Raw genomic sequence first — 26,289 nt, forward strand, 5'->3', positions numbered from 1 at the left:
ACATAAACAGAGAGAGGCAGGCACGTATTCCCTCCTCTTCCCGGCACATAAACAGAGAGAGGCAGACACACATCCCTCCTTTTCCTCTTCCTGGCACATAAACAGAGAGAGGCAGGCACACATCCCTCCACTTCCTCTTCCTGGCACGTCTGCTGAGGCAAGAGGCTTTCAAGAACATAGCTTTCCTCTGGCAATCTCAAGACTCACACGCTTCCCCTCCCCCGTCTCACATTCCCAGTGCCCAAGAACCCGTGCAAGGTATCTCACCCCCACTGCCATTAATGTGTGGAGCAAAGTTGCAAGACCAAGAGCAGAACCTACCTCCTGTGATGCCAGCACCAACTCCCCTTGAACCTATGCAAAGGATTTCACCTGAGCACTGGGAACACAGCGGGTTGAGTGGATGCTGGGATCACAAGGGCTTCACTGGAAGGCCTGCAGCTTTCTTGCAGCCATGCAATGTCTTGCACGGGTGCCTGGATGCTAGGAGCTCAGGGGTGTGTGGGTGTGTGTCAAGCTTTTGTGAGCTTCTGGCTTGCTCTGACTCGTCAGCAGGAGGAGGGTAGCATGCTTATCACTCTCTTTCGAGCAAGCACCGCCCAGAAACCTATGCAAGGCTTGGAAAGCACAGCTGGTTGTGTGGGTTCTGAGATCACAAGGAAGGAAGTTTTGCTTGCAGGCCTGCAATTTTGTTTCAGCCATGAGATATTTTGCACGCGTTCCTGGATGTCAGATGCCCAGGGGGTGCATGCGTGTGGAAACCTTCCGAGCCTCTGGTTTGCTCCGACTTGCCAGCAGGAAGAGAGAAGCATGCTTGTCACTCTCTCTCTCTTTTTCCACCACGCACTGCCCAGAAACCCAGGCAAGGCATTTCACCTGGGCAGTGCAGCGAGTTGAGTGGGTGCTGGAATCGCAAGGAAGGAGGCTTGGCTTGCAGGCTTGCACCTTTGCTCCATCTGTGAGACGTCTTGCACTGGCTCCTGGATGTCGGGAACTCAGGGGGTGAGTACGGGCTGAGAACTTGCAAGCCTCTTGTGACCCTCTGGAACAGGGGTGGACAAACCCCGGCCCGGGGGCCATATGCCTCGAGGACCCCCAATCCAGCCCGCAAGGAACCCCCAGTCTCCAGTGAACCTCTAACTCATCAGAAACTGTTGGAGCTTGCACTAGCCTGTGACTGCCATCATATGACCGCCAGATGTGAGCTGCGGGCTGAGTTAGAGCAAGGCTTTTTATAATCTCTGTGTGTTTTCTGCTTTCCCCTGGGCATTATTTTAAACAGCCCCCCCCCCCAACTGCCTCTGAACAACTTATATCTCCGTGTGTTTCTGGCTTGATCTGTATGTTTTCATTGTGCAAGAGGTGTGTGGCAAACAGTTCAAAGTTCTCATGTGGTTGTTTTGTAGTTCTTGTACTGTAGTTCTCATGTGTATTATAAATAAGCTCAGTGAAATTCATTCATTCTGTCTCTAATATAGTCATTTATGTAAATTTATTCAAATTTGAAATGTAAATTAATTATTTTCTTTTCCTGGCCCCCAACACAGTATCAGAGAGATGCTGTGGCCCTCCTACCAAAATGTTTGCCCACCCCTGCTCTGGAACATCCTAGCGACCCTTGTTTAGATCGCAACCCTGAGTTTGGGAACCACAGCTATCTGGGCAATGTCCGGTGGTCATTTTTAATGACTATTTTTTTTCTCCCTTTCCTCAGAGATTCATCAGGAGCCGAGGACATCTTGAAAAATTCTGCAACATGTCAGGAAGATGCCTCAGGTAAATGAATGCCAGAAAGGACAATTGCACAACTTGTGCTATCTGCAGAATGCTGATAGGCCTATCTGCTAGGGCGGAGCAAGGACCTAGTTTCTGGCACCTGAAGGTGCATGTGCGATACTGTTCAGTCTCTTTGTTTGAACAGCACACCCGTGATGGCTTCTGCCGCTGCTCCTCTTCCTTTCAATCTGTGAATTCAAAAAGAAAGAGGGGGTTCAAAAAGAGAGAGGAGGAAATGTGGAGAAGAGGAGAAGAGTGTGGTGAGCTAGAAGGTCTCCAACAATCTATCCCAGGGCCAGGGCCAGTCCAAAAACCTGGCGCATGATGTAGTGTGCTAAATGTTGCCTCTGCCCTTACCAGGAGATGTGGCAGCCTCTGCTCCTCCCAGTGGAGACATTTGGGGAGGGACGCAGGTGCCTCCCCACCAATCTACTACTTGAGGCAATTTCTTTTAATTGGCTTTACGGATTGGCCGACACCTGAGCCCATCCTCTCCTTCACACTTCCTCTTCTGCTCCATTCTCTTCTGTTTTCTCTCTCCCAGAGTAGGAGGAGTGGTGGATAGGCACACACCCCTGCAAATGAATTGCCTGAGGCAGTTGTCTCAGCCAGCCTTGTGGATGGGCCAGCCCCGCTCTCTGCTTTTTAAGTGGTTGGCAACCTTCAGTCTCGAAAGACTATGGTATAAGCCTACAGCACCTGGTATTCCCAAGCGGTCTCCCATCCAAGTACTAACCAGGCCTGACCCTTCATGCTTTCTATGTGTAGCCCGCTAGTTTCTTACCACAGGTCTACTGTTAATGGCCCAACAGCAGAAAAATAAATGGATTGGCTTCAGGCTAACTCAGGAATGGTCTGGTATTATCTCTGATGGCTCATTCACACATGCAAGTCCTGCTTGAAGCTGCAGTGACTGAGTAAGGAACTCATGTGTGAACCAGCCCTGACTCTAAACCAGTGGTTCCCAACCTTTCGTGGCCCATGGACCACCGAGGCTAAAATTGAAATTGTCGTGGACCATGTGCAACCCCCTACCCCCACCCCCTGCACACACAGAAATGCAATTAAATTTGTAATCATCACAGAAGATTTATTAGAGATGCATTGGATTTATTCTTTTATTTTATAGTGAAGATTTTGTTGCCAGCTGAGGCAGCAGGTGCTCCTTTTTCCAATCTCTCTGATGGTCTGTGGGGAAGCATCTCCTGAGAAAGAACTGCCCCATGGACTACCAAAGAGGCTGGAGAATGAACTGCCTGCAGCGGCAGCCAACACTTCAGTCCTCTCTGTCAGGTGGTTTGTGGGGTAAACGCTTATTCAGGCAGATGGTGGAAGAGATCAAAAGTGATCTTGTTTTTTCTGAGGATCTCAAGGGCCACTTGAGTTCTCACGGACCACCTGTGGTCTATGGAGACCACAGATTGGGAACCAGTATGGGAACAGGTATGGACCACAGGTTGGGAACCAGTGCTCTAAATGGTGAATTCCTTTTAAAAAAAAACAGTTTCTGTGTTCAGAAGCAGCAGCATTATATTGCCACAGGAAGAAATGGCAAAGCTCCATCAAAATCTTGCATGCAAATGTTTAGCAACAGAAAAGCCATTCTAAGTCCCCACAAAAGCCGCTTTATTTTGAAGATATCAACAGCTGGCTGATTCTTTCCTAACGACTCTTTGAAATGATCACGGACCCAAACATAAAACGTCGCCACTGTTACTCCTGACAGTGCAATACTGGGACAATATTATACTTGCTTAGGTCACCAGGTTGTTGTAGGAACATCAAGACAATTCACGTGAAGAGCTTTGCTCACTAGGAAAGCACAATGCAAACCCTAAGCACTATTCTGTCATGTGGAAGCTCCACAATTGACTTCCCGGTGCTTTTTCGAAACAACTGAAATGCCAACAAGGGAGCTGCCAATTTGTTCAGAGCAAGGGTGAGATGTGTCTATGCTGGGGCTCAGGGCTGTCCCCCGATCTCCTGGTGCCTGAGGCAGCGTGACAAATGCTACCTCCCTTACTCTGCTCTCCCACTCTCCAATGCTCTAGCTTAGCACTCTCCTCCCCTCCTCTTCCTCTTCCTTTCTCTCCTCCTTTACCTTTTCCAATTCAGGGAGTGAAATGAGAAGGAAGGACAGTGGAGGCAAGTAAGCAAACAGAGATGGGCACCAACCATCCATCTGCTGCCTGAAGCGGCCACTTCAGTTGGCCTCATGGATGGGCCGGCCCTGTTGGGGCTCCATTAGAAGATAGCCTAATGATAGCAGTCACCATCCAGAGAAACTCTGGCACAGTATTGTCATTTTGATCCGTTTTATTAGAAAGAATGCCCCATCCTTGAATGGCTTGACTGCAGAATTCCAACAGTCAGTCTTTCTTTAGGGGACTTGTTTTTTTCACCCCTCCATGCTTGCAAAATGACCTTTGCCTTAGTTCTCATTGCTGCGGGCACAATGGATTCCATTCCGGCTGGCGAACGCTCTTTCTCCCCACCTTCGGAATGATGCCGACTTTGAGGGCTGCTTAAGAAACAAGTTCAGAATCCTGGAGCCAAACCCAGTTCCCTTTTTTTCCTGTGATCCATTCTGACTACCCAGGGCTTGCTTGTCCACAAAGTTGATGGAGAAAATCATCCCCAGGGGATGATGAGGGAGAGTCTGCAGTTTATCTGGTGGGGGACAACAACGGCAGTAAGTACTATAGGTGCTGCAATGTGCCATACAAGCAGCCCCTCCCACCCGCTGTTGAAGTCACTCTGGACAGTGATGGCAAAGTGCAGGCACTCACCAAATCAAACAGCATCTCCTGTGCATTTCCGTCGCTGCTCAGAATGGCTCTGATGGTGAGTGGGGGGGGCCACTCGCGTGGTGCGTTGCGGTACTTACCGTTTTGCCCCCCTCTAGCTACACTACTGGGGGAGGTCATCCTCCACCCATCCGCTTGCCTCTGCTGCTGCTCCTCATTCAAATACCCTGGCCATGTGTTGTAGTGATTTAAGGGTAATTAGTAATTCCCCTTAAAAGTGATCTTCTGTGCAAATTAAAAAAAAAAAATTCCCGTACAGAGGTTGGCTCAAAAACTCTTTGCACTGCTCCCTTACCTGGTGATGTGCCAACCTCTGCTCCTACTGCTCCCTGGATTGGAAAAAGAAGAGGGGAACTGAAGAGGAAGTTTGGAGGAGAAGAGAATGGTGGGCTAGAGAAACCTCTTCTGACTTTGCCAAGTCAGGAAGTGGAAAGAGACAGCAGCAGCAGCAACATCAGCAGCATTAGAGACAACTGGAGACAGGTGTCCCCTTCCAGTAGGTTACCTTTAGGCAACTGCCTCAGTCAGCCTCATAGATGGAGCCAACCCTGACATGTACAATGGTTTGTCCTTGTTTCTACATGGGATAAGCTGTAGCTGGTGGGTCATAATTGCTGCCTTTCTTACCTCGCATGCATGTAGATGGTGTATAAAAAGTTGTGCAAAGGACTACAAAGACAATAAAACAACAGTTATTCAAAAATGGAAGAACTGGATTGGGGCACTGAAGTTGCCTGGCGTACCAGATGGTGTTGGGCTGGTCTTGGATGCTATATGATAATCATCTCCTTGCTTTTCAGCATTACTGTGGACCACATCTGTCAATGGGCTGGTCAAGCTAAGAGTGGATCCGACATGCTCGCAAACCCCAATCACCGTTCATCAAATGTTCCAAGAATCCCTTGAGAAATACGGGTCTCTCAATGCCATGGCCAGCAAAAAGAATGGGAAATGGGAAAAGGTTACCTTTTTGGAGTATTACAATCTTTCTCGGAAAGCTGCCAAAAGTTTCTTGAAGGTAAATGTTTGGTGCTTGAGGACAACTGTCCAAAATATGCAAATATGTTGCTGCCTCTTTCTTGGTGATGTGCCACCATCTGCTGTTTCTGCTCTCACTCTCTAGATTTGAAAAGGAGAAGGGGAGCAGAGCTGGAGAGGAAGTGTGTTGGAGAAGAGAGGGGTTGGCTAGAGCGTCACAAACTTCCCACTCCTTCAATTTATCCTCTCTTCAGTTCCCCTTTTCCTTTTAAAATTCAGGAAGCACAAGAAGAAAAGCCGGAAGTGTAGCAGAGGCAGTGGTGAAAGATAAGGAGGCAGAGGGTTGAAGTGTGGTGGCAGTGGTGGTGCCTGCCTTCATCATTAACTTGCCGCTCAAGTTAAACCTTCTGAGGGCCCAATTCTATCCAACCTTCCAGGGCTGGTGCAGCCACAATACAGCCCTGAAGTCGGGGAGCAAACAATCCCTTACTATGAAGAGGCCTTCATGACTGTCCCACCACTGCAGGATGTAGCACACATCCCATTGGTATAGCTGCATTGTGCTGGAAAGTTGGATTGGTCTGGGCCCTCAGTCTTCCTCATGAACAGGCTGCCCCTCTTTGGAGCAGTGTTACACAGAGCATGTACTGCCTGGTCCTTGGTAAACTTCAGCTTGCAAGTTTTTGACTTGAAAATGATTGCCTGCCCTTTTCGGAACAGGTTGTGCAAGGTAATGAAAAGTGCTCCTTGAATGTTTGAGTAGGCAAAAAAGCAGAGAGCCTTCAGGAAGCAGGTGTGGGGGGTGGGGGAGGACAATAGTGGAGAGTCTAGAAGTACAATTATGGAACTGTAGATGGGGGAATTGAAGCTCATGCCACTGCAAAAAAGAAGGTACCCACTCTTGTTTGAACATACATTTGTACTCAGCCTGACATTTTTTTTGAAACCCACTGAATGTCTGCTGCATTTTATCCTTTCTTAAAGCTTGGCCTAGAACGATTCCACAGTGTAGCAATCCTTGGGTTCAATTCTGCGGAATGGTTTGTATCGGCAGTCGGAGCCGTTTTTGCTGGGTAAGTTTTGGAGGAGATGCACTCGCTTTCTAGTGCTGTAGCTGGACTCGCCCTCACCGGCAATATTGGAATGCTAAAGAACACTACTTTATATTCTCTATCCATCAGTGTCTGCTATTTCACCAGCATATGCTCTGTCATGTAACCATATCTAAATTGTAATATACTAATATATTAAGTCTGCAATCCTGTACACACATTTTAATGACTTACTGCATGTCTTGGTCAAGACAACAGTTCAACACCAGCATGACAGGCTGCTTTCATTTTCATACAGTTTTTTTCTCTTCTCGCAGAGGAATTGTGACGGGGATCTACACAACTTCTTCTCCTGAGGCCTGCCACTATATTGCTCATGACTGCAGAGCTAATATCATTGTGGTAGATAACCACAAACAACTGGACAAAATAACACAGGTGCGAGACTGAAGTTCTATGGGGATTATCCATGTCTCCGTCACACATTTGCCCACAATTATGAGGGTAACTTATTGAGAAAATATGTAAAAAAAATGATCCACACTTCTGTGGATCCTCCAATAAGAAAACAGGCAGCGGTGGAAGTTGCTTGGGAATAGTCATCCCCACCTGTCTTTTAGAAGCTCCAGCTTTAACAACTGTTAAAAGTACTATCCAGCACTGAGATGCTGGAGTCAAACTCCCTGCTGCCATCTAGGGGCCGTTCTGTGGCATTCTTACTTTGCTAGGTTTATCATGCAATCTATAATGAGAAAATACATAAAGGAAAGCAAACGACTGTTGATTAATGTTTCTGTCCAGGAAGGGTAAAGGAGGGAGGGCCAGTCTGTTTGCTGTTGTGTTGTTGGAGCGTTGGATGCAAGTGGGGATGATAAAAAAAAACAACTGGGTAGCAACGGCCTTAAATTTCTGTTTTGAGACTATGGAAAATTTTAGTAGGAAATTCATTCTGTGTCAGTGAAATACTATCATTAACATGACAGTGTGATCAAAGGTACCCTTTTGCAATGGTATCTCTCAAGGCCCTGAAGAAAGAAAAAGTAGCTCCTGGAAAACTTAAGTTCAGTGGCGTTGCTAGGGCGGTGTGTGTGTGTGTGTGGGGGTGCGGGCCGTACCACATGATGCGCACTGGGGGGGGGTGACATCACTATTGTCCAAAATTTTTTGAAATCTTGATATTTCCAAATGATACCATTACGTTATAGTTCATTCAATGCATATTTTCATGCAGAATGCAATGTAACAAATCGCTTTGAAATAGCTCTAATCTATCAAAAATTACATTGCCATGCCCACTGCATGGGAGGAGGTTCATCATGGACATGATGTCCTCACCTGCCACACTGGTTGATGCAAACCCTAGTGATGCCACTGCTTAAGTCTACCTACCCTGAGCTAATCTGATTAAATTTTTAAAATCTACTGGCATTTGAGAATACAATGAAATGATGTGTACCATATTTTATTTCCTCAAATGCTACACAGATCTGGAATCGTTTGCCACACCTGAAAGCTGTTGTGATGTACAAGGATTCTTTGCCTGAGAAACATCCTAATGTGTATACGGTACGCATGACCAGCAATGTGATAATAATTTATGCTATTGTTTATCTTATTCCTTTTGTCTGTCTGTCTGTCTCCCCCCCGTTACTGGAATGTCTGAAAAAAGAAGATAAAATAGTTTTAAGAGTGTATGTTTGTTGAAAATGCTATCATTTTGGAGAGTGTTCCATAGCTGTGACACGACAATCAAAGAAGACCCGATAGCAGATAGCCACCACGATTGGCCCGCTACCTGATAGACCCACGGAGGTGTGCCATAGGCTTCCTTTACTCAGTGATGTACCAGTGGCCACCATTATTCCTCGTCCTCCCACGCTCTGTGAATTTGAAAAGGAAGAGAAGGAGGAAGCTGGTGCTGGACCCAGGTTATTGGGGGCCTTGGGGAAAGGTCTGCACTGGAATTTCCATGGCCCCAGCAGCCCTCCCCTGATGACACACTGGGCACCCACCACTGCCACCAGTACTGAGGGTTTAAGAGTCATCCTGGCCAGATGAGTGCTCTGAATGGCACGGACCCATCAATCATTGGCCATCTGCTTATGCCATCCCTGAATTAAGTGAAACAGGAAGTGTGGGGAGAGGAGAGTGATGTGATCTTGAACATCTCTTTTCCTTTTGCTCTGATTCCTTCTTTTTGAATCCTTGGAATGTGAGAAGACAAGAATTGGCAGAAGCTAGTGGAGGCAGGGTTGGTGGGGGTAGCTAAGCAGAGCAAACATGGAGAAGGGTCTTCAACATGGTTCTTTAGGTCAGCATATATGGTTAGAGGTGCCTTATCCTGCTCCCAGGCCATTTAAGGACCCTAATGGATAGAACCAACACAGTGATTTAGGCCCAGAAAGAACTAACAGCCCAATCCTATCCACACTTTCATGGGAGTAGGTGCCATTGACTCTAATGGGACTTACTTCTGAGTATGCATGCATCGGATTGGGCTGTGGGTTATCTACGGAGATGGTACATTATCAGAGTAATATGCTCTCAGTCTCGAGGTTGACTCCTGAAGCCTTTTCCAGAACTGGATGTAGCCACAAGGCAGTGGAGGTTTGAGGTCAGAGTTTCCTTCTCTTAGATGAGCTGCCTTCCTAGGCTGACGAGTCCCATCTACCCGGTGGCTGTTTAGTCGCCTCTTACGACAAGTACAGCCAAACTGAGGGCCTATTCTTAGCCCCCAGCCCCCAGGGTAAACATCCAGGCCTACATCCAGTTCTGGAAAAGGCTTCAGGAGTCAACCTCGAGGCAAAATCAGGAGCCGGAGTCCCTGAGGCAGTTCATGGCTGAACACAGTCATGTTCTGGCAACTCCTGCGACGCCGCTGGAACCAACCGTATTGGCTTCTGCCTTTCCATTGGACCATTCCAGCGACGTGGAGAGGGGGGATTTGCTGCATGGGTAACAGCCTATCCTCCATACCTTCTTTACCCAGGCTTCGTGCACTGGAGAGGACACTCCAACTTCGCCATACGGCGTCGGCACAACACGGGAAGCAGCAGTTTACCGGTTATAAGTCTTTGCTCGATTGGCGTAGAGCATGACGCCAGGGGCTGCTTCCGACGGTGGGAGAGATCATTGCATCTCATTGGGCAGCTACCGCCCGCCTTAAGCTGGGCAGTCCCCAGCCAGTAAGGTGTTGCCTCGCCACGGTCCGTTAACCTCATGGGGTGCGTGGGGTTTAGGGTGAAAACCGACAAGCGGATCGACAACTCTGCACCATGCAACAGAAAACAGAAAACTACTGCCCTAAAGCTGGGCACCTGGAACGTTAGGACAGACCAGGGACAGACTGCACTTGCTCCCGGTGTGGAAGGGATTGTCACTCCCGGATTGGCCTTTTCAGCCACACTAGACGCTGTGCCAGAACCACCTTTCAGAGCGCGATACCATAGTCTTTCGAGACTGAAGGTTGCCAATACATATGCTCTCTGTACTCAATCAAACCAATACCATGGCATGAATGGTGTTTAAGAATCTAGCGTTGTGTGACTTTGGAGATGGAAACCTTATACTGAGACTGGGGCTGGCCAAGAGGATTGCACCCAGGGCAACTGAGAGCAAAAGGATTAACACTTCATAGAAGGACAGCTCTGTACAGCCCGGGTGACGGAGTATGAAGTGTCAACATGGGAGAGAACAAATCTCTGACGAGTAACCAAAGGAACGGTGTCCTCCCCAAGAAGTTCAAAGAGCAGAATGGCAAGCTAGCGTATATGGACCAATGTAGTAGTTATAATGACAAACACGGATAGATGATGTTTAATCTACTCCAGTGGTTCCCAAAGTCCTACTCGGATTTTGGGAACACTGCAAGTCTTTGCGTGGAGAGGGCAGCAATGCAGTTGCTTCCATCTCATGTTGTCAGACAGAGAGGGGCTTTGTTCACTTACGTGGAGGTTGTTGTAGCTTTCCGAAGGATCTGGGGAGCCTGTGACCTCTTCTGCAGCCCTCCTGGCAGCTCCAAACTCTTGGGGAGGGGGAGGGAGAGAGAGAGAGAGAGAGAGAGAAACCACTTCTGCTTTCACAATGAAAACAGAAAGGGTTTTTTTTTTCTTTTCAACAGCAGTTTGGAGCTGCTGGGAGGGCTGCGGTGGGGGTTACAGGCTTCCCAGACCCTCCGGAGAGCCACGGAGACCTTCAGGCAAGTGAACAAACCTCCCTGCCAGGCAGCAGCAGGATCATAGCGATTGCATTGCTGCTGATCTTTGTTTCCCATGGTAGGAACCCACACAACCTAGTTGCGATCCACCAGTTTGGGAACCACTGGTCTACTCTAAGATCAAATAACACTTTACTCCAAAGGCATGTATTGACTATTTAATTTTTTATAAATAACATGCTGTGAGGAGTGCAGATGTGATTATTGTTGGGGGATAAGGGGGCTTAACACTTTGCTGCCCCCCTCCCATAGTCTTGATCCAGATCATGCACTCCATGTGCTTTGTACCTTAGTAAAAAAAAGTTCCACTGGCACCAAATAAATAGTACATCCATGTGTGTGCGTGTTTGAATGTGCACTTCTGGACTGAAATTGCAGTGGGGCCAAAGTTTTATAGCCTCCTTATGCCATGCCACGGCTCTAGTTTTGTTCGTGCAAACCCTTCTCCCACTAAACATGCTGTTTACAAAAATGAAAAAGTCATTTGAAATCACTTCAAATGGCCTTTAGGTCTTACAGACATGTAATTAAAGGCAGCTCCAGGCATGTCCTTAGCATGCTGATGTTTGTGGGTTCTTGTATTGCTACTGGCAACCAACATAGGGCACAGTCCTAACCAGGTCTACTCAGAAGTAAGTCCTAATTTGTTCAGTGGGGCTTACTCTCAGGAAAGTGTGTTAGGATTGCAGCCATAGCCTCTAAAACACAAGAGATCTCTTCACTTGCTGTGTCACTGTGTAAAATTGCTCCCATCAATTAATCACTAAAGGTCTAGTCCAGTCTTTCTCAAAGTTTGTCATTCGCTGTACCACTTCACACGGTCCACCTATTCGAGGTACCACTGGAAGTAAGTGGCAATGACATCATTGCCAATTACTTCTGGGTTGGGAGGCCAAACTCGATTCAAAAAACACCAGTAAGAGGCTCAGGCTGGACAGGAGGGCTTTTTTGAGCATGGAAAAGCATGCTTTGGAGCTCTGCCCACTGAGCTGAGCCTCCTACTGTCCTTTGTTGTGCCACATTCCTAGTCTTGGCTGGCAGGTGTCCAGAGGTCCTGCAAGTACCACCAGCCACCACCTCAAATACCACTGCTGGTACCCGTAACACTGGTTGAGAAGCACTGGTCTAGTTCAGGGGTGCCCAAACCACAGCCCTGGGGCCACTTGCGGCCCTTGAGGCCTCTCAATGCGGCCCTCAAGGAGCCCCCAGTCTCCAATGAGCCTCTGGCCCTCTGGAGATTTGTTGGAGCCCGCACTGACACAAAGCAACTGCTCTCAGCGTGAGGGCGACTGTTTGATTTCTCATGTGAGCTGTGGGCTCCCTCCACTGCTTGCTGTTTCACGTCTGTGATGCAGTAGCGGCAGCTAAGGAAAGGCCAGCCTTGCTTTGTGCAAGGCCTTTTATAGGCCTTGAGCTATTTCATGACCTTCATTCATTCATATAAGTCCATCTTTAATATATTCGTTTATGTAAACTTATGTAAATTTATTCAAATTTTAAATGTAAATTAATTCTCCCCCCCCCGGCCCCCGACACAGTGTCAGAGAGATGATGTGGCCCTCCTGCCAAAAACTTTGGACACCCCTCGTCTACTTGTTTCATCTACTGATTAAAATCAATTCAGACTTCCAGACTTTTCAGAATAAGGAGGAGTCCTGTGGCACCACAAAGGCTGACAAACATATTGTGGCATAGATTTCTGTGCATCAGATGGAAGCCTAATTTATGTTACTTTTTCCTGATCTGTAGATGAATGAATTCATGGAACTGGGCAACGAAATAAGTGATGAAGAACTTGATGCTATTATTCACTCCCAAAAGCCAAATCAGTGTTGCGTGCTGATTTACACTTCTGGAACGACTGGGAACCCAAAAGGAGCAATGCTGAGTCATGACAATGTAGGTGCCCTGTTAACTAGACCTACCCCAAAATGACAGCTGTCTGTGTTTTAGGCTTGAATTTAATAGAGTGGGTCTGGTCATGTGATGGCCTGTGGATTATTTGAGAATGTGATAGGAAAGTGTTCTTAAAATTATAGACTGATGGTGAAAAAATCACTAGGAGTTGCTATGACAATTTGGAACCTGCCTCCATGTGAATAAACAATCATCCCAGCCCACCTGGCTGATCTCTGATACCAGAAGAAAATATTTCTTTACTCAGCATGCAATTAATCTGTGAAACTCCTTGCCACAGGATGTGGTGACGGCATCTGACCTAGATGACTTTAAAAGGGGATTGGATGGATTTATGGAGGAAAAGTCCATCGCAGGTTACAAGCCGTGAGGGGCATGTGCAATCTCCTGGTTCTAGAAGTAGACTCTCTGAATGCCAGATGCAAAGGAGTGGCAATAGGATGCAGGTATCTTGTTGCTTCCTGAGGCATTTGGTGGGCCACTGTGAGATACAGGAAGCTGGACTAAATGGGCCTATGGCCTGATCCAGCGGGGCTCTTTTTATGTTCTTATGCCCTGGCCCATCACTCTCCGATGCTCCCCTCTTCCTTTTTGGATTCAGGGAATGGAAGGAGGAGGATTGGCAATGCCTGGCCCTCTTTCCTAATTTGCAACTGCCTCAAACAGCCTCATTGACAGGCTGGCTACTTCTCCAGTACCCTTTGTGGCAGGAGGAAAGCAGAATGTAGGATTCTAGATGTGACTGCACCAGAAACCGGTATAAGGGCACGATCATAATTAATTTCAGGGGGAAGGCATCCTTTGAATGTGTCTGGGGATCCAACCGTGTTGATGCTCACCTCCACCTCTGGTTCCTTATCAGCTTCCCACAGAAGCTTGAGTCACAATAATGGCAACTCTTTTATGCTCATGTTATCTCTCTGCTTGTCCTCAGCAAGGCCTGGTGTCATTTCCATTCTGGCTGGCCAACCTATTCCTGTCTGCTTGTTGCAGATGGCTATTTTTAATGCCACCCTCACCCTGGAAAACATCCTTTGCCTGTGTCTGTGCTGAGGTCCTCTATATTAAAAGATGTTCCTCTTCTGTCTGTAATCAAATTCTGAGCTGTGCCAGGTGCTGCTTATCCACTCTGATGACACAGAAAGGCATATTTAGATGCCCGGGAGACACCAAATGGTCGGGTTCTGAAAGTGCTCCATCATGTTCCCTCTTGTCCCCACCTAACCTCTCATGCCTTGTGTGCCCCCAAGCTTCCAGTTCTGATGTCGTGCCTATCTAGCATCACTACAGACTCTTATTTGCAGAGGTGGTATCACGTGTTGGCCAGGTTGGACGCTGGACAAGTGCTATGCCTGTTAGAGGACCCACCTGGCAGACCCGAACCCCTGAGCTTCCTCCCCCATATCAGTCAGCCACTGCAGATTCTCCCAGTTTGCTGGTTGTAATGGAGCGACTGAGTGATCTGGTGGAATGGCCACTGCTAGAGGCAGTTCTGGTAATGGAGGAGCTGAAGGGCAGTTGGTTCCAGCACAGCCAACAGAGGGAGACTCTGTTTCTCTATCTCTGCTTCAGCCAGATAGAATTTCAGTGAACTCTCAGTTTAACAGACTAATGGGGGGGGGGGTGTCTCTTAATACCAATAGGGCACAATCCTAACCAGGTCTACTCAGAAGTAAGTCCTATTTTGTTCAATGGGGCTTACTCTCAGGAAAGTGTGGTTAGGATTGCAGCCATTCTCTACTAAATCTGAATGCTTTTATGTCAGTGGATACGCGTGGTATTAGGGTATTTCTGACCTGGATGATGTGTGTCCTGATCAAATGCATCCTGGTCATTGGTGTCCCTGGCCATTCGCATTTCTTTTTTTTTGCATCCCAGTCATTTGCATCCTGCTATAATTGGGCAACAAACCCCATCTTATATACCCTAAGCCTTTTATCCCAGCCCTAATTCGAACCCTTACCCTGCCTTTGCGCTTTACAAATAAAAAAGCACATCTAACGTAAATATACATATATTGGGACACAAATGTCCGGGATGCAGTAAAGAAGACTGATCTCGGAAGCTAAGCAGGGTCAGGCCTGGTTAGTACTTGGATGGGAGACCGCCTGGGAATACCTGGTGCTGTAGGCTTATACCATAGTCTTTCGAGACTGAAGGTTGCCAACCAGTAAAGAAGAATTGGCGCAAATGTCCAATACCAGGATGCATTTGACTGGGAAGCAGTTATCCAGGATACAGTGGGCCTGTCACTGATATGTGTAGTAATTAGTGCAGAAGCGCTGGGCTTGGCTTTAGTAACATGGCCACCGGCAGGCAGGCAAACCTGCTGCTCCCCCACTCAGGCAAACCAGAGTGGGCCAGTTACGAAAGCTGAAGCCCAGTGCAAGTAAACAAGATGAGCTAGCCTTGAAGATGTTATAGAAAGGGAAGTTATCTAGGAATGTGTATTGCGGTTAGCCAGGCCGGCTCAGAGCTGTTAGTGTACGGTATTATGACACATGTTTAAGGATGAATAAAGCTGGCAAGAGGCGGGGCGAAAGACGGACAGAGAACTCAGATCTGTTCCATCCTCAGCCTTTCTGCACCTCTGAAATCTGTCTCCCGGCTCATTCATTTTGCTTTGCTCCTTGCTGCTCTGATTCCTTGCTATTTCAGTTCCTACTAACCCTTCAGTGCATCTGCTTTCTGTACTCCCAGCAAGCCACAAGGCCCTAGGCCTTGTGGGCTTCCCAAGCAGTGTCAAACTGCGACATCTTTCAGTGCTCTGCACTCCCAACAAGCAACAAGGCCCCAAAAGCCTTGGTTGTTTCCCAAAGCAGCATCCTGCGCTGCTACAGATATGCACATGCGCAAAACACATACGACTAGTTTTTTAACCAAGCAAAAAGAAAAAAATCCATTGTTTCCAAAGTCTGTTAAATCGAGATCCATTCTGTAAAGGTAATGACCTTGTTCCAGGACCCAACTACTCTGTGTTTATCTGAACAGATAACCTGGACAGCTGCACATGCCAGCAGAGCAGGTGACATGCAGCCTGCCGAAATCCAGCAGGAAACAATTGTCAGTTATCTTCCACTCAGCCACATCGCTGCCCAGATATACGACCTCTGGACGGGAATCAAGTGGGGAGAGCAAGTCTACTTTGCAGAGCCAGACGCCCTGAAGGTCTTTTGTGTTTCGCTGTCAAAATCTTGAAGTGTTTTTCGCTGTCAAAATCCTGAAGCCGAGCTCTGTGCTTTTGAGCGAGAGGATGCAGTAGACCAGGGGTGTCCAAACGTTTTGGCAGGAGGGCCACAACATCTCTCTGACACTGTGTTGGGGGCTGAGAAAAAAAAGAATTAATTGACATTTCAAATTTGAATAAATTTTCATAAACAAATATATTAGAGATGGAGCTTATATGAATGAATGAATGGTCTTGTAGTAGCTCAAGGCCTATAAAAGGCCTTGCACAAAGCAAGGCTGGCCTTTCCTTCACTGCCACTGCTGCATCACAGATGTCAAACAGCAAGTAGTTGAGGGAACCCTCGTCCCACAGCTCAGGTGAGAGGTCAAACAGTCGTCCTCACACTGATAGCAGTTGTGTTGGACCAGCATGGGCTCCAGCATGTCTCCGGAGGGCCAGAGGCTCATTGGAGACTGGGGGCTTCCCGTGGGCCGGATTGGGAGCCCCCGAGGTCTGCAAGCAGCCCCTGTACTGGGGTTTGGGCACCCCTGCAGTAGACTCTTAAAATCCTAGGTCACCTCTCTGGAGAACAATCATCAACCAAAAGGCTGATTTACTGCTTATATGGCTGATAATTCAGCTACTATTCAGCCCTTTTAACACCCATTAACCACTCAGTTATAGTCATAATCAAGTTAAGTAAAGTATCATCACATTAGGGCAGCTTTTCTCAAACTGTGGATCAGGACCCACTAGGTGGGTCTCAAGTCAATTTCAGATAAGTCTCCATTAATTTCAATTTGTATTTTATTTTTAATGTATTAGACTTTATGCTACCATGGTACGTGACTGCGTTTGGGGCAGTGTTACAAGTCTGTACTTTTAACAGGCTACTGTGAATATGCTTTTAACAATGCTGGTCAATGGGGCTTACTTCCGGGTAAGTGTGGATAGGATTGCAGCCTTTGGGATGTTTGGGGAATTTTTTTAAAACAGATCAGTCACTGCTTGGTAGGGTTACCAGGGTTGTTCTTTATTTTAAATAAATTTTAATAACTTAAATATATTTAAGCATATATATATGCTTTTTATATACTTTTAATTTGCTTAATTAATTTGATTTTTGTCATATGGTGGTTGTTAAAAATTTTCCTGCTGGCCATGACATCACTTCCAGATTAATGGCATCACTTCCAGTGGGTCCCAACAGACTGTCATTCTAAAAAGTGGATCCCGGCGCTAAAAAGTTTGGGAAGCAGTGTTCTATGTATATTTACAGTGGAAGTGAAGGCAGTCATCTGTATAGGTATTTGTGGGGGCTGAACCAAGGGGTTGGTTATTGCTGGAACTGATAGATTAAAATATTGATTGTCTGCCTTTACAGAATCAAAATTTGAGTGGTGAGTAATTTGAGTACTCAGGGTCTGGATGGCATTGGTGATGCCTAGGGCTGGTCTTTTTCTGGGCAGGGCTGCCTTTTGCAATTTCTTCTTTTGGGTCTTCGCAGGGAGGCCTGGTTGATGTCCTGAGAGAAGCATTGCCCACGGCTCATATGGGAGTTCCCCGGGTGTGGGAGAAAATCATGGAAAAAATCAAAGATGTCTCTTCTCAGTCAGGCTTTGTGAAGAAGAAAATGCTCTCCTGGGCCATGTCGGTCAGTCTGGAAAGAAATTTGAGCTGCTCAAATAGGTACGTGTTGCAAAATAATGCTTGTCTGGGTGACCTTCAAACACTGACACTGATTTTAGCAGGCATCACTCACACATTTGTGAGCACAACTTTGCCATCATAAGGACTAGTAACTTGCTTTTAAAAATAAATGTCGGCAGCTGAATTATGGGGGATCAGAGTCTGCATCGTATTTCCTATTTGCATCGTATTTCCTATATGTAAGAACTGCTGGGATTTCCTCTGATCGCCTTTGTGTTTTGTTCCTTTGCCTTTCCTAGTGATTTGAAGCCCTTTCGAATGAGGTTAGCAGACCATCTGGTACTTACTAAAATCCGCAATGCTTTGGGATTTTCTCAGTGTCAGAAGCACTTCTGTGGATCTGCTCCTCTTCCTACAGAGGCTCTGCAATTCTTCTTGGGCCTGAACATCCCCTTGTATGAAGCTTATGGGATGAGTGAGACCACTGGGCCACACTGCATGTCGGGGCCGTACGTTTACCGACGTCACAGGTAATGTTGTACCTGTGTTGTCAAGTTTCCAATTTATTGGGGGGGGGGGGGCGGGAGCTTGGTTGGTGTAGTGGTTTGGGAGTTAGACCTGAAAGATCTAGGTTGCAATCCATGCTCAGCCATTAAGCTTTCTTAATGACCCCAGCCACTCACTCTCTCTCAGCTACCTCACAGGGGTGTTGTGAGGACAAAGGAGGGGAAGAACTGTGTACGCTACTCTTTGCTCCTTGGAGGAAGGGAGAGAGTTAGTACACCTACATATTAGATAGATTTTGTTTTCTGAGTATGTTTTCTTCCTTTCTAATCTCCCTTCCTTAATCATGATCTCTGGTAAGATGGGCAAGGTTTATTATTACCCAGGCCATCAGCTGTTTCAAGTATTTTTAATTGATGGGTCAGTTAAGACCTTAACACATTCATATATGATTAAAATTGCATGTAGCCATAAGGGCCCAATGGGGAAAAAAAAGTCACATTTGTGCTCTCCTGAGTGGCAATTTCTAGGGTTCCTTGGAGCAAGGATTGTTGGATGCAACAACATACAGTAACTGTTGAAGCAGGTCACCTTTGTAGCAGGGAATGTGTTGTGATGATGTGGAAGTTTTGACTACTGCTGTTGCTGCTGCGGTTATTATATTGAGACAAAAATCTTTGCAAAGCTGCTCCCCCTCCGCCACCTTTTGTCCACTCTTTCCTTGATGTTGCTACAACATCCTCTGCTCTCTGTCTCTTGCAGCTGTGGCAGAGCCGTTCCAGGATGCAAAGTGAAGCTGGTGAACGAAGACTCGGACGGCCACGGTGAGATCTGCTTCTGGGGACGGACTGTCTTCATGGGTTATTTGAACATGGAAGATAAAACCAAGGAAGCCTTCGACGAGGATGGCTGGTTGCATTCCGGAGACCTTGGAAAGATGGACAAAGACGGCTTTGTCTACGTCACTGGAAGGATTAAAGGTGAAATGCTTCTTCATATTCTGGATATGAATATGTACTCGGAATACGTATACTGGTTCAACAGGACGCTCATTACTAAGGGTGTCTACTTGATTGATTTAGATCAGCTTTATATCACTTTAGCTCTCAAAAGGATCATGGAAGTTGCCTTTTGATGTTTACTCAGAGTGTTCTGATGAGTGTGAATTGGTGGCATAGCTGGAGGGGGGGCGCGGAGCACTCAGTCTGGCAGGGAGCCTCGGCGAGGCAGGCAAGCGGCCCCTCCCTTCGGAGCCATTCCCGGCGGGGGGAGCAAATCAAATTTGATTTGATTTTGTAGTGAGAGGGAATTGTCATTTGCATAGCGCTTTCTGTGTGTCCAAAGCATTTCATGTGTATTTTCTCCATATTGTTCCTAAAACAAGGGGAGCATTATTATCCCCGTGTTACAGATTGAGAAGACTGAGGCTGAGACAGAGTGACTTGCCTAAGGCCACCTAGTGTGTTCATGACAGAGGCAAGGTTCAAACCAGGAAGTTCTGATTCATAGCTCAGTTGCTTAACCATGGTACTACACCAGATCCCCAGGCATCACATGTGGTTTATGGGCACTATGTTGTCCATTTCCGACAACTGTCTCTTGGACTGACCTCAGAGTGGTGTTACTGGATCCCACACAATGCTATAATTACCTCCTATTGAATCTTCTAGTATCTCCTGGCTTTTTTGCCAGCTGAAATCCCCTTCTTTTGCTTTAATAGAGCATCTGGCCTTTTCTGGTTTGCCACGGCTGTTCCTGTTACAATTTTGCATTAGTGTTCTAAGCTGCCTTTGATGCAGGATCAGAGTTAAAGGTTGTTGAAACATCAAACTGAGGACATTTGAATCGCCACCGAAGTGGAGAGGTGGAAAGTGGAGTGCCTCAAGGATCTGTCCTGGGACTAGTGCTTTTCAACATCTTCATAAATGACCTGGAAACAGGGATAAGCAGGGAGGTGGACAAGTTTGTGGATGACACTAAACTTTTCTGACTGGTGAAGACCAGAAGGGATTGTGAAGTGCTCCAGAAGGATCTCTCCAAACCTGGAGAATAGGCAGCAAAATAGCAGTTGTGTTTCAATATAAGTGTAAAGTAAAGCACTGGTGATGGGAACCAAAGTGAAAGCACAGTGGCTTCACTATGCACAAGCAACCTCATGTCCCTCACAACTTGGCACATGCCCAGGTACAATCAGCAGCCGGCGCAGGTCTGTTGGCTATGTGCAGTGTGCCCACCTATAAAAACCCTTTCGCGCATGCGCTAGTAGGCGTAGGGGAGGGATTGTTGCAGGGCTTCTTGCTTTTCCAAGATGGGAGGAACCAGACAAAACACAGGCCCACGGTATCGCGATAGTGGGCAACTTACGGAGGGTATATTAATACTCTGTGCAATAGTCAAAGTGGTCAAGATACAACTTACGGAGGTGGTCAATATAGAGGGGTTGGTCTCCCATAGTGTATATGCAGTGTCTGTCCATACTGTGAAAATTAGGTCAGCTTAAGGAGGTGGTCATTATAGAGAGGTGATCTACTGTAGTATCATTTATAGGAGAAGAAACCAACCATTCTCTCTCCCCCTCCCCAATAGTGTGCCTTTTAAGATAAACTTGTAGAGTAGTTGATTGTCCTGGCCTGCCCCCTTCTGGTGGTTTTCCCGATGGCACCTTAGTATAGCATCAAAGAAAGTCAGAAAAATCAGTTCTGAATTATCATTCTACCAGACAAATATGAGCCTCTGTAGTATCACTGCAATATATTTTTTTTTCCTTTTCCAAGAGCTCATTATTACAGCTGGGGGTGAAAATGTGGCTCCCATTCCCATTGAAGATGCTGTCAAGAAGGAGATCCCACTTATTAGCAATGCCATGCTAATTGGAGATCAGAAGAAGTTCTTATCCATGTTACTAACTTTAAAGGTATGGGCTGCAAAAACTTACAAATATGTGCACACATTCAAATGTTTTATTTGTCCTCAAGGCTGAGTGGGAGGTCTGAAAATGGTTGGCAACCTTCAGTCTCGAAAGACTATGGTATAAGCCTACAGCACCTGGTATTCCCAGGTGGTCTCCCATCCAAGTACTAACCAGGCCTGGCCCTGCTTAGCTTCTGAGATCAGACGAGATCAGGCGTGTGCAGACAACACATGGTGGAGGCAGACAACAAATGGTGGAGGTTTATGAAATGATGCATAGTGTGGAAAAAGTGGATATAGGGAAATCTTTCTCTTCGTCGTCACACTAGAACTCAGGGTCACCACCCTAATAAATTAAAGTGTGGTTGATTTAGTTTGGGCAACATAATGTACAGGACATAATTTGTCTGTGGAACTCACTGTCACAGGATATGGCAGTGACCTCCAGCTTGGGGTGTTGTTGGCAACCTTCAGTCTCGAAAGACTATGGTAAACAGGAATGTATCATCATCATCTTCACCTTTATTGGCATAATAAATTTGCATATCGTACATGACATATATTCCCCAATTAGCTATCCTGGCCCACCCCGTCATGTGTCATTAAACATGTTGTTGAGTTCAGTGCAGAGCTTGGATTTCCTGATATGAATTTTGTGTGCACCAAACATCTGCTGCTGTTCCTCCTCCTATTCCCTGGATGTGAAAAGGAACAGGGAAATGTAACAGAAGAGACACTCTAGGCCACCACTCTCCTCCATGCTTCCTCTTCTACTCCGTTCCCTTCTTTTTGAATACAGGAAGTGGGAGGAGGAACAGTGAGGGTAGACAGGCAGGTGGAAGTAAGTGCTGCTCGCTAATCAGCCTCAGCAGTGCCAGGATCGTGCTCCTAAATACAGAAATGCTCTCACGTTTTCTTCCAGTGTTTGGCTGATCCAGAGACATCAGAACCTACTGACAATTTGAGCCAAGAGGCCAGAGAGTTCTGCCAGAAAATTGGTAGCAAGGCCACCAAAGTGTCAGAGATTGTGAGGACCAGAGATCAAGTCATTTATCAGGCCATCCAAGAGGGCATAGACCATGTCAACACACACGCGGTGGCCAATGTCCAGCGCATTCAGAAATGGGCAGTTCTCGAAAAGGATTTCTCCATTTCTGGTGGGGAATTTGGTAAGTCTTTTCAGTGCTGAGTATTTTATGGAATTTAGTAGGAAGTGAAAGCTGCTGGTCGTCTTGAGCTGAGGGGCTGTCAGGTTTCCTGTTGCATTACCAGATTGTGAATACCAGGCATTTTCTCATAACTGGTGGAAACTTCTAGAAATCTGTTGTCAAGCCCGAGTAGTCATTTGTGTTTTAGAGCCTTAGCTTCAGAAAGTGTGCTCAGATTACAGAGTGGGAACAGAGGGATTTTGATTGCCAGAGCTTTTGTGATGACCCCTTTAATGGCTGACTTCAGGGCTAGTCTATCCATGAGACGGGCTGAGGCAAATCAGTGCAGGGGATGGACTGTCTGGTTCCCTCCATCTGCCTTCTCTGTTTCACTCACACCCTGGATTCAAAAAGAAAACAGGAATGAAGGTTAGGAGGAAGTGCGGAGGAAAGGTGAGTGGTGTGTGACAGCATCTTTGACACTCTAGCCCACTCTGGTGAGGCCATCTTGGCTCACTGGGCAGTGACGGGAGAGATGTAAGGCCCACAGCCCAGGTACCTGATCTCCCCATGTACCCTTGGGGACCTCACAGGCAGAAGTGAGCTGTTGGGAGCAGGGATAGTTGCTGCTGCAGAAGAGGAAAGACAAATGTGTGTACCCTTCCATGCCTTTCTCCCACGTGGGCCCAATTACTATGGACCCTTCAGAATGGGAACTGGGAGCCATCTGGAAAGCTACCTCATCTGGCCAGTTTCAGCTCCTTAACAGCCACACAGGGCCTGGAGACACTTGAGATGGTATAAAGCAGCTGCTTCAAATGTCAGGCTGGAGATAATGAATGAAGGATTTGCTCCACACCCCACAGCTGCCTGCCACCTCCGCTTGCCCATTGGCCACCCAGTCACTTCACCTGGTGCATCTTCTTGATTACTGCGAAGCAGTTTGGGATAGCGGTGACCCACCTCTTCCTTGAGTGCTGCTGCCACAAGTAATTGAGGCGGCTAAAGCAGAGTGACCCCTCCACCTCTTCAGCTTCCTTGTTCCTGCCTGGCCACTTCAAACAAATAGGTGCAGCGGAGCATAGTGGGAACTGTAGGTGACTGGGCTCCCAGCAGCTCCACAAAAACCTGTTGCCCCCTGATAATAGTGCATTGGGTACTACCACTGTTGCTGAGGATTCTAGGGTCAGCTCAACACATGGATCCTTGGCCAGTGTGCAACCTGGACAACTTCTGAGGCCCACTCCAAAACAAGGAGTGGCACCCACAGTCCCTTTTGTTTCAGAGAAGTCATCTTGTTTCAGGAGAAGGAAATTGGTGGATACCACCCACTGAGATTGGGGCGTGTGTTATCACTGCATTCAATCTGATTTTCTCTTTCTCTCTTGGTAATTCTATAAGTGCCATAGCTGAAATTTATGCATCATTCATGATGGTCATCATTCTGATAAAGAGCTGTAAGCAATTCTCTCCTTGGGCTCAATCGCTCCACCCTTTCCACCAACATCTTCTCCTTTCCAACCAGCTAATATTGATTTCCTTTTAGGTCCGACAATGAAATTAAAGCGGCAAATGGTGGTTGAGAAGTACAGAGCTGTAATTGATTCGTTTTACAAGGATTAACTGTCAGCACCACCTGACTTCTGAATGAGCTCCTCTGGGACCAGAAACAAATTCAGCCACGGCAGTCTTTATTCAAGAAGCATCTGTGTCCTGTACAAAGCCATCATTCTAGGATAGCTGCTTGCCCCTGGGTGCAGGTGCCATTCTGAAGAGGTGTATCTGATACTTTGGGGTGTCATTGCACAAGTGGCTTTAAAATATTTTAGGAGGCTTTAGAGTCTCCATCACTGTTGAGTGTCAATCATTTGGTTGTAAGAACTGGAGAGGGACATAAGAACACTGGATCAGGCCATAGGCCCATCTAGTCCAGCTTCCTGTATCTCGCAGTGGCCCACCAAATGCCCCAGGGAGCAAACCAGATAACAAGAGACCTCATCCTGGTGCCCTCCCTTGCATCTGGCATTCTGACATAGCCCATTTCTAAAATCAGGAGGTTGCACATACACATCATGGCTTGTAACTCATAATGGATTTTTCCTCCAGAAACTTGCCCAATCCCCTTTTAAAGGCATCCAGGCCAGATGCCATCACCACATCCTGTGGCAAGGAGTTCCACAGACCAACCACATGCGGAGTAAAGAAATATTTTCTTTTGTCTGTTCTAACTCTCCCAACACTCAATTTTAGTGGATGTCCCCTGGTTCTGGTGTTATGTGAGAGTGTAAAGAGCATCTCTCTATCCACTCTGGCCATCCCCTGAATATTTTTATATGTCTCAATCATGTCCCCCCTCAGGCGTCTCTTTTCTAGGCTGAAGAGGCCCAAACGCCGTAGCCTTTCCTCATAAGGAAGGTGCCCCAGCCCAGTAATCATCTTAGTCACTCTCTTTTGCACCTTTTCCATTTTCACTATGTCTTTTTTGAGATGCGGCGACCAGAACTGGACACAATACTCCAGGTGTGGCCTTACCATCGATTTGTACAATGGCATAATGATATTAGCTGTTTTGTTTTCAATACCTTTTTTAATGATCTCAAGCATAGAATTGGCCTTCTTTACTGAGAGAGAAAGTGATGCAAATCACACATTCCAGTCCACAGGTTTTCCAGGTCAGACAGCTGCATTCAAAAACCTGTCTTTGAAAAATAGGGAGAATCTGTTGGCAAGGCAAGGCCCAGGGCTAAAGGGGGGGACGACTCGACAATAAAGGGGGATACCCATCAGCAACCCCAAAGTGGCCTGAGATGACCCTTTGCCACCAGGGACGTGCAGTGGGTGGGGAGGCAGGTGAAGCAGAGCCCTTTGAGAAATGCCGCCATTGTTTGAGGCGCCCAAGCACCCACAACCCACGTGCTTTGTAAGTAGTGGTTGTGTGTGCCTCTGTGCATGTGAAGAGTGCAAGTGTTAAGTGCATGTGAAGAGTGCAAGTGGTGGTTGTGTGTGCCTCTGTGCATGTCAAGAGTGCAAGCGCACGTGTTAAGTGAATGTGAAGAGTGCAAGTGGTGGTTGTGTGTGCCTCTGTGTATGTCAAGAGTTTGAGGGCAATTGTTAAGTGCATTTGAAGAGTGCAAGTGGTGGGACACACACCAGTCAATGATGTCCCTGATTCAAGGAGCTGCAAGGCAGGACTCCCGCATCCATCTCCGTGTGACACCCCAGATTTCTCCCTCTACCTCCTCCCTTCCAGTTCTTTCTCCATGCGTGGCCTCCTGGCTACCTTTCCTTCCTCTGAAATAGAGTCATCTAACCATGGTGGTGGTGGTGGTGGGGTGTTCCATTGTTTCTCCAGAGCAGGTCTCGATATCCTGCCAGGCTTCAGCCACACTCCAGAGTGCCCAGAAAGCTACACCCACCCAGCATAAGGCTGTGTAGGGAGGAGCAGCTTGGCATCTGAGTGTGGGGGGGATCACCAAGGGCAGGAGAAGAGTTCAGCTGCCGGCACCCTGATGGGGCCCCCCTCCGTGCATCCTTTTCTTGCCTGATGCCTTTCTTGCCTTTCAGTGGCTACCACTGATTTCTATGGAGGGGATCTCAAACCCTGCTGCAGTTGGGTTGGGACTAGGGAAGGAGAACCAGGGAAGTGCAGGTGGAGAGCCAGATTCTGGTGGGGAAGTGGAAGGTGGCAGCAGTTAAAGAGAGCCGCCAGCTTGGGGTAGTTGCCAGGAGGGGGCTTGATACCCCCCCAACTGCTCCTCTCTTCTGCACAAGGGGCTCCTCTCAAATCGGTCCCGAGTCAGATGTGCCACCCTTGACAAGAAGCTCCACTTTGCTGCTGCCTCTTCCCGCCACTTTCCAACCTGAACAGGCAGGTCTGCTCAGAAGTAAGTCTAATGGGACATCCTCCTAGGTCCGCATGTACAGGATGGCAGCAGCCAGAATCTCCTCCTGTGCCAGCATCAGCCTGGGTCCTCCTTCCACCTTGCCCTGTGATGATGCCGCACTTCAGGGAGCGATGGGTGAAGGTCCAGGTCTCTCTCCTGAGAAAAGTCCAGCTTGATTCCGTCTCTCCTGAGTCAGTGGCTGAGTCTGGCCCAGAGTATCCTCTGGGAACCTGCACTGATCCATCCCCAGGCAGGCCGACTTGCCCGCAGCTCTCCCT

At 47.3% G+C, this 26,289-nt stretch overlaps 1 protein-coding gene and 1 pseudogene across 1 annotated transcript; one reads left to right on the forward strand and one right to left on the reverse strand.

Annotated features, from left to right (window-relative positions):
• Positions 1–809: 809 nt before the first annotated feature.
• ACSBG1 (acyl-CoA synthetase bubblegum family member 1) lies at positions 810–24,309 on the forward strand. The gene is made up of 14 exons (XM_066636565.1): positions 810–1,002; positions 1,715–1,776; positions 5,384–5,601; positions 6,546–6,634; positions 6,931–7,051; positions 8,099–8,179; positions 12,579–12,728; positions 15,738–15,914; positions 17,423–17,604; positions 17,865–18,095; positions 18,832–19,049; positions 20,844–20,983; positions 21,902–22,148; positions 23,674–24,309. The coding sequence occupies exons 3-14, from the start codon at positions 5,470–5,472 to the stop codon at positions 23,748–23,750; spliced, it is 1,845 nt and encodes a 614-aa protein (XP_066492662.1). The 5' UTR covers positions 810–1,002; positions 1,715–1,776; positions 5,384–5,469; the 3' UTR covers positions 23,751–24,309.
• On the reverse strand, positions 21,103–21,221 carry LOC136659609 (5S ribosomal RNA; annotated as a pseudogene).
• Positions 24,310–26,289: the final 1,980 nt, after the last annotated feature.

This window comes from Tiliqua scincoides, chromosome 8 (genome assembly GCF_035046505.1).
Source record: "Tiliqua scincoides isolate rTilSci1 chromosome 8, rTilSci1.hap2, whole genome shotgun sequence".
Lineage (NCBI taxonomy): Eukaryota > Metazoa > Chordata > Lepidosauria > Squamata > Scincidae > Tiliqua > Tiliqua scincoides.